This window comes from Pezoporus wallicus, unplaced genomic scaffold (genome assembly GCF_028554395.1).
Source record: "Pezoporus wallicus isolate ANWC-B61680 ecotype Strahan unplaced genomic scaffold, APGP_CSIRO_Pwel_v1 contig_4710, whole genome shotgun sequence".
Lineage (NCBI taxonomy): Eukaryota > Metazoa > Chordata > Aves > Psittaciformes > Psittacidae > Pezoporus > Pezoporus wallicus.
Genome location: NW_026640647.1, coordinates 967943 through 976795, shown reverse-complemented (window position 1 = coordinate 976795; position 8853 = coordinate 967943). Strand labels below are relative to the sequence as shown.

The 8853-nt window shown below is 40.7% G+C and overlaps 1 protein-coding gene across 9 annotated transcripts in view; it reads right to left on the bottom strand.

Annotated features, from left to right (window-relative positions):
- MFSD6 (major facilitator superfamily domain containing 6) overlaps positions 1–8853 on the bottom strand; it is a 49027-nt gene continuing 40174 nt past the window's right edge. For 6 of the 9 annotated variants that reach the window (XM_057419905.1, XM_057419899.1, XM_057419904.1 and 3 more), the window contains exons 4-7: positions 7665–7826; positions 6996–7094; positions 4566–4846; positions 1–2176 (exon numbers count right to left, since the gene is read on the bottom strand). In XM_057419905.1, coding sequence (XP_057275888.1) covers positions 1994–2176; positions 4566–4846; positions 6996–7094; positions 7665–7826 — 725 coding nt within the window. In that variant the 3' untranslated portion in view covers positions 1–1993. Of the gene's footprint in view, positions 2177–2392; positions 2445–4565; positions 4847–6995; positions 7095–7664; positions 7827–8853 lie in introns of all 9 variants that reach the window. The other 3 variants (XM_057419906.1, XM_057419908.1, XM_057419907.1) reach the window with 3 other exon arrangements.

The window sequence follows — 8853 nt, the reverse complement described above, 5'->3', positions numbered from 1 at the left end:
TATTGACTACATTATGGATATTTTATATTTCTTACCACGGTTTTTACAGTTTCACAAATATAAAAACCCAGGTGTACATGTCCATTTTGCAACATAGAATGACTATACGATTCCAAAAAGAGCAGGCATTTCAAATACACGATTCTGAAGTGTAAACACAGTGTACAAGCTCTTCACCCCACAACCCAGTGCTATGCAGTAGCAGCTGAGGTAACACTGTACAGCATGAACTCAACAAATGGTTGGTTTGCCTCAAAATGATTTTCAGCATCCTTCTGTCACCTGTTCAGTCTTTAGCTCTCCTCCAAGTTATACAAACATACAATAAATACATTTCTGATTTTAAAGGACACTTAGACAAGTCATGAGGATTTACGTGAGTACAGTACATTTAAATTCAAGTGCAAAAAAAGTAACTAGTGGTTAGTCATCAATGTTTCTTTTTATTGTCTATGGTGTTGGTCCCAGGCACCACTAGAACATGGGTTATTCCAAAAGCACAGCTGAAGCACAGCTACAGGACGCCCCTTCAGTAAAACCAGGTAAAACTACACACCTCCTTCGCTGCTTAGCTGCTGCCATCTTCCTCTCCCCTAACCCTGTGATCCTGTTGGTCTGCCTCAGGATCACTGCACAGTCCTACAGCACACGTCTTCCCCACAGAAGGCCTGACAGATCACAGACAACTGGTCTCAAGAAGGGCTGACCAATACTCACTCGGTCCCCTAGAAGCCGAGTGCTCAGGATCTCCCAGGAACAAGCTGTTAATACATGCAAATGGACCAAACCACTCTCCTGACCAAACCCCCAGGCTCCTCCCTGAGCCCAAGGATTCCCCTCCAGCAGCAATTTTCACTATGCACTAAGTGAGCCTGCTGCAGTTAATATTGAAAAGCTTAATAAAACATAATCCAAAGTCATCCAGTGTCTTCACACTGGGCAAAGTAATTTCCTAAACATCCTGCAATTTAATTACGTTTGCTTCCTCCTGAGAATCTCTCACTCTACTTGATTTCTGCATCAACAACTCTGCCCCATAATCCTAATTGTTAAGATTTGCAGGTAATTCCTCCTTATCCCCCACCTTCCCTAGGCACTTAAAGCTTACTCTTTTCTTAATAAATAATCACAGTAACTACACTGCATTAAATAAACCACTGTATAGGTGATGAAATAAAAAACCCAAGAGGAAAGTGTGTCCATTGAAACCCTTGATCAATCTCAGGTTGTGCAATCTTGACCAAAGATTTTTGTCTTGATACAACATCAAACAAAAAATTACCCAAACACACACAGCCAATGCCGAACTGAAGGGCTGCAAGTGCAGAGGTTAACTTCTTCAGAAGCCTTCCTCCAGCTCTTTTGTTTCACTAAAAACTCAGTTCAAAAATCATTGCTTTGCAGAACTAAACCTTTATCTCAAACAAGATAACATTAGATTCAAAAACATTCTTTGAATATGTGTGTGTTTTACTTAATCCACCACCGTAACAAGAAGATACACTTCCTAAAGCTATTCTGATTCTGAGAAATCTTTACAGTTTCATGCTGTTCCTATATTTATTGGGTATTTTTTAATAGACTATGCAAGGAAACTCAAATTTCTCTCCTAAAAAGTCTTCTCTCATTTTATCTTGGGAACAAACTCAATGAAGAAAATTATCCAATTAAGTCAGACACTCTGTGCCTCAACAAGCGAGGAGTGAACTCCCTTTTTTTTACATAGCACTTGACTCAGCTTTAGCAAAGCAGCCAAGAATTCTTCCTACCGTTAGATCCGGCCACATCACTTCCCTCAAGAATTCCGAACTTTGGCTTCCCTGCCGTGGTGCTCTGCGTAGTCATATGAATATCCTTTATATAGTTAAAAGCTTGCACTGCATCACATTATGATCATTAAGATGAAAGAAGTCCTACTTTTGAGCTCCTACTCCAGTATTTCCCAGGTGAGAAGCAGGATTCCATGCACTGGATTTGATAAGATGAGCGCATCTCAGGGCCCTGCAGCAGCAGGCTGAGCATCATGATCTGACACAATGCGGTCGCCATCTACTTGGGAATCTGATGTTGCTGTAGGTATTGGTGCTGAACAATTGCTGGACTGCCCAGAATCTGTTGGATTTTGGGGTTGTCTTGCTGAGCTGGCTGATGAAGCACTGCAATTCTCATTGATTTTCTACAGAGAGGGGAAAGGATTGCATGCAAAAAGTAAGTATAAACACTCATAACATTATCCCCCGTGGTACACCCCAGATGCATTCAGGCTCTTCTGAAAATTTACAAAGCACTTACTTTCAATGCCAGCAACAGAACAAATCAAACTTAAAGCAGCAAAGCAAAAGCAGTACATTTAAATCCAGATGACACTAATAGCAAGCAGACAGTAGCTTACCTTCCATCTCTTTTCCTAACTGCACTTTCCCAAGAAGCATGCAAAAAACAAGCTTGTTGTGTTTCAAGGGAAAAAATACACAATTAACTGGACTTCAAAGTGTTCAGACAAAATCATTCTTTTGACCAAGCAATTCTATAAATTGTTTTTCATGCTCCTTGAATATATAAATGCTCTTACTACTCAATAGTTTGTTCCCTAATCCTTCCCCTTGCCCCAAGATATTCCTCAGACTTTCTGAATGGCAGAACTTCTGCAATACTGCTGTATGATTCTAGCCAGGCTACTCAACTGGCCTTGCTAATGAACATGAAAGCACATTTAAATACTGGTTACATTTCGCAGGGCTGAAATAGCAAACCTTAACACCAATACATTCCACTTAGAAGATACCACACTATGACTGCTTCTCACTGAAGAACAGAGAATATGGAAAGTATATCTCTTTGCTTTAGGAGTATAACCAAGCAGTAGCAAAATCAAACCAAAGTCTTAGTAAGAAGGAATACTTTCTGTCACCAATTCCATTTTCTGTGTACTGACCCTCCTTCCAAATGATCTGTTTTAGTTTTAAGGAGGCTATTTAAAAAATTCTCTCAGAGAGCCAGGCAGCGTTTTTTTTTAGTTTCAGTCTTTTACCACCAGCCTAAAATAAATGACTGAGCAAAAAAAAAAAACTTGAAGTGTTTTGGGGCAAGTTTGTCCTTTTGGAGCACTGAAACAGGGATGAGAGACGTTAGAAAATAGAGATGATGAAGGATGTGGTGTGCACAGAATTTTGGCACATCAACAAGAACAACTTTTTTATCAGTACTGTATTTTTACAGGAAGGAAAGAATAATGAAGAGATTACGTTCCACAGGGAACAGGCACAAAAGCCTTTCTTGCCTCTCCGCAATTCTCAATGAAGCAGCTGGGGGGTGAACAACAGAGCTGGACTAGTCTCTCTCAGATACCACACAACTGCAGAAACATTCTTTTCTTGCCATGTTCACAGCATAAGGTCTGTGTGACTGCTCTTCTCTGATTTAAAAGGGGATGGCTTATACTAACCAAGACCTTGAGGGTATTTACCAATGAGAAACAGAGCAGTTTATCTGGACAAATTACTTTGATGTCAGAGATCCTGTGATATCTTCAGTGTCACTATAAAAAGAGATGCTCTTTGACTCAGTGAAGATCAAAAAAAAAAAAAACCAAACAACCCCCCATCAACCTAAAGCAGACATGCCTGCAGTATATTTTCAGGAATAAAGACAAGAAAGGCAGGAGATCTCTGACCGCATGACATTCCTACACACTCTGCTCTGCTGATTCACACTCATCTCCCAAATTACCAATTTCTAAAGACAGCAGTCATGGAAAAAGCATTTCTGTGTTTACGCCTACCGGGTGCATACAAAGGAATCTCACCCACTCCTTCCAGGCAGGTAAATAACAGTGGTTTTAACATTAACCATGCTGTTCTAAAACCTGCATTGATACCGCTGCATAAGCGGCTCCCTTCTGAAAGGCATGTCCAAAGCGTTAGAAGATAGTTCAAGATCCAAGCCCATCTAACCATTGATGAAGCTATTAAAAGGTATCTTGGAGGGAGACGGGACAGAAGGGAAATGGTGTAAAGTCACAGAATGGCTCTTATCTGGTGTAACTCTAGATAAGATGAGAGACTATTTTTATTTGAACAGAAGGTTTGTATCCCATCAGTAGTTGTAACACCTATTTCTGCAACCATGTAGACGTTTGACAGGATCACCCAAGGAAGCAAAATGAAATAAAAACACATTTTACACTGTTAAGCAGCTGTGTATCTTCAGTTACCACCTGGTACATTTTGAAACATGTATGACCTGCACATTCCAACTAATACCAAACCAAATATGAACTTAAAGGGAATTCAAGTATATCCGAGCTTGTAAACCAGAGTCTCTTCCTATGTCTCTCCCTGTCCTTCCAATTTTGGGAAAACAATACTTGCAAAAATAGTTACTCCTGCTGTATTATACACGGAGAACAGCTCCGTTTCATGCAATATTTCAACTACCATGTCAGAACACCAAAGTTATCACAAGCTGACAGAGAACACCTGCCAGGTACTTACAGATTTACACAGCTGTAAAGGTTTCAAGCACCTAACAAATACGTAAGAACTTCCTGTAGATTAGAAGATTACCTGCAAAGGCTGATTCTCGGGAGTTGGATGGGTTTTGGATAGTTTAACCATCTCTTTGATCTGGTAGACAGCATAAGCTAAGGTGACCCACGGAGAAGAGCTGATGCCCCAGGCAGGCTTGTTCACATCCTCTTGATCTTCTTGGTGCTTAGTTTTCTTTACAGGAAGTCTGGGCTCACTCCGAGGCATGATATCTTCTGACTGCTGCGGTACAAGGTCAATAGTTGCTATAGGAACAGGACTGGAAGGCACTGGGATCCTTTCCGCCAGCATTGTCTTTTCTGAAGTTTAAAAACAAAATAATCACTGGCGAAGCCAATGAGCTTAAAAAAAAGCCCACCCCAGAACAGTGAAGCAGACAAAGAACACTAAGTATTTCTGGCTTTAACAGACCAGTTATCACTTCACTGAAAGCAGAACACTGGCACTAACAGCCAGGAGCCAGACACACCACAGTCTAGTTAGGGAAAGAAGCCATGGATGGTGCCTTACAAGCAAGGCTGTTCTGCAACTGCAACAAGGTATTTTAGATGTCTGCACAGACAGGAAGGGCTAATGGGTATGAAGCAGCCCATTTGTTTCCAGGTAGTAGAAATCTGTGTTTTCATGTTACATGGAAGAAGTCATTTTCACGTTACATGCAAACTGGAAATAAGCCTTTTAAACTTGTTGCAAACTTCTTTCTCTGTGTAAAGCCTGCATCTCACAACTCACTCGCCCTCTAGGTAACTAAATACTGGCTTCAAACAGGAACCATTTGGTGAAGGCACATGGCCTGAGTCATCAGAACAGTCCTTTTGGATTTTAAGATTTTTAAACCTACTCATTTGACTTAAAGAAGTTGTTGTACATCTTCACCACTTCTTTTTTTACTTGAGAAACAAACCATCCCTCCATAGTTACTATGGAGTTAAGCAGTTAGTGAGAAAAAAATAAGGTTAGTGACACATGGGAGAAGATGAAATATCTGTAACAGAGTTTCAGGCAAAGGCAGAAATCGTTCCAGCAGATCTTTAGATCTAAGGTTTTCTGATAATCTGAAATAGTTTTCACAACTGTCTTGAAATGTCATTCACAAAAAACTGTCATGGCCCAACACAATGTACCTTACAACTTTGAAAAGCCAGAGTATTTATATATGAAAAGTAATTGAGCATTTTTAGAAACTGTTAAGATATTTTAAGTAAGAGCTCTATGCTCTCTGTGAGTCTGTAAATAACACTGTAAATTTTGAGAAAATATTTTTTTCTGAGTAGAAGTATTTTTGCAGTTAAAAAGAACTTTTTTTTTCAAAAGTATAAAATTGTATTTTGTTTGCAGACTTTTAGCACTGGATATTTTAAGCAATGACTGGATGTTTTCTAATACTGAAGAAATGAAGAGGCTAATCCTGCACACACTTGACCACATGCTTAGTCTTACTCATCCAACTGGTCTGGTTGAAAGCGATCAGATTAGTGCCATGCTTAAAATGAAGATACACACTGTTAAGATGGGTAGCGCATATTAAATGAAAACCAAAGACTGAAACAAACTACAATAAGGCCACTAAGAATAAGCTATTCTTTTGTAGGTTCATGTGTAATTAAACAAAAGTTGATGGGAAACTGAAGCAGCAAATACCTTTTTTACCTTTCCATTTTTTGGTGTTATCATTTGAACAGAGAAGAAGAAAATTCTAGCAAAATAGGAATTTGAACACCTTATTACAGACAACTTGACAACTAGTCAAGGACAATTCATTTAATAGTCCAGCTAAAGAAAACTAACTTTCATTTTCATTTCATATTCAAAGCTTATATTGCAAAGTAACATTTGGGTAAAAAGCTCAAAAATTCATGACTTTGCAGAATTTGCTCCAGTTTTATTGTAATTATTAGCTTTATGCTAAATTCTTTGCACCAACTATTTCATTTTCTGGTTAGCCTTTATACCAATAAAGATGCAGATTAAAAAGTTCAAGTTCCACCTGAGGGGAGATTTCTCGGGTGCCGTAACAGAACTCAGGAAGCTATAGAAGTCTGTGCCCTCCGTAGCCATCTCTACAGTTTCTGGCAGAGGTGATGGTTTGGACTGGTAGAATATGACAGCATGCAGTGGCAAGGGTGACCATAAAGAACTGATGCAACTGACATGACTCGCTGTATGTTCAGACTAACCCAAGGGATTCCCAGAACTAAGAGGACTTATGGGTGGTAAAATATGTTATACTTTCCTCCTACTGACATCCAAAACTCAGTGCTACCCTTCTTACAGCAGCAGCACACTGTCATTGCTCAGGAAAAGACTTCCCACTTGAAAATAAACTGTTCTGTCAAAATCTGAGTAAAGACACCAAACATGCAGAATTAAAACCGCAGGAAGAAGCTTCAGAGATACCTTTCTTTACTCGTTCTAATTTTGCAGAGTCTCAGAGACATTAATATTTACCTTCTTCATCATCAGGAACCAACAGCCACTGGATCAGGGCAAACAGAAGAAGAATCACTAAACAAGCCATCCCTATTCCTCTGAATGTGGCAGCAGGACCTGTAATGAGATTTATTTTTCTTCTAAATTGAGAATGTACCAAGATGAGTCAGTATTATGCACTCCTTGGGTACATACTGTCCCATGTAGGCTCTTATTAGCCTGTTTCATTACATTTTCCTCCCTCCAGCTGTTGAGCAGGCTTTGCAAAGGATTTTTAACCAAGTAATTAGATTCTCATTTGCTCATGGAAAGGCTGCATAGTATCAACCTATTCTCTCACAAAGGATTGATTCATCTCACTCATGGATCAGGTTAGAGATTTGCTCACACAGTACTAAAAATATCTAGGCATAACATATTTAATTAATCTGTAATGCTCCCAGGACAAAGCCACAAGCAATCTGGTCCGCATTCAGTGGTGACCTTGTTTTGATCAGGAGCCTGGAGTGGACATCTGAGGTCCCTCCTAGCCTGAGCAGTTTTATGATTCCACAATTTACATGTAGTGCATTATTACTCTTTAAAGCACAACAAGACCTTGAGCATAAATAAGTTTAAAGCTGGTAGTTCAGTAAAAATGTAACTTCAATAAATAAGATGAAAGTTTTAAAAGCAATTTTTGCTTACCGAAGTAATTGACCAAAACGCCTCCAACCATAGCCCCGCATCCTCTGCCTAGACCCAAGTGGAGACCTTGCAGGATTCCTTGGGCTGATGTTCTCAGCTCCGGAGGCACTGCTGCACTAAGGTATGAAATACAGGCTGCCCATATAGCTGCATGAGTGACACCTAGAGAGACGAAACGTGAGCAAAGAGTTCACAGTGTTCCAATGCAATATCAAAGCAACTGCACTCATCAACTGGAGCACATGTTGGAGAACAAAAAAAAAAATAAAAAATCCCTTTACTGACAGCTCTCTGTGAAATACAGATCAGCTTTTGGTAATGTGATACTGGCAACCAAGCCACAGGGAGACATGATGACTCCTTCTGCAGAGTCTGTCAATAGCTCTTTCTCCCTCTAAGATGACCTCACTTCTCTTCTTGAGACACAGTCCCTCGGAAGATTAAGTAAAGTGCCTTAGATGTCTCCCTACCAGATTCCCTGTCCCCTTGAGAGTGACCCTGGGCATCTGAAATACAGTTATAATTTCATCAACTGCAAGCAATTAAGCACTGATGCCTCTCAACAGACTCCTTACTGCCACCATGAAGGCAGTGCAAGGTCATAAAATCTGAACAGTATCAAAGATATCCATGCCATTCCAGAGGCAAGAATTAATCCCCTCCTGCCCTTCTCACTCCCCCCTAAACCATCCACCCCCAAGCAAACTCTTTCTGAACTCAACACCAACACACTCTGCATTTAGCACTGAATGGTCTGGACAAAAAAAAGCACTCAAGCTCCTCAGGGTAGGCCAAAGATACAGATTTTCACGCCTGCTGTTGAGAGGCAGAGTCAGCATGCCCTTCCTCCTGCGATGACTGCATCCTGCGTAGGAGCTGCAGCACGCTGCTGCCGCCTCCCACTTCACCCACTCCCGCTCTCGGGACTGGCGCAGCCAAGGGCCTTGCTGCTATAAACAACAGCCACAGTTCCAAGACAGCCCCAGTGCCACAGCAGAAGTTTTGGAAGTCTCCTTCTGGCACGTCTTGTAGATTGAGGGTTACAATATTTCTTCCCACTGCAGCAGAAGGAATGGCTAATGCCCCATCCCTGGCAGTGCTCAAGGCCAGGCTGGACAGGGCTTGGAGCAACCTAGTCTAGTGGAAGGTGTCCCTGCCCATGGCAGGGTATTGGAACTAGATGAGCTTT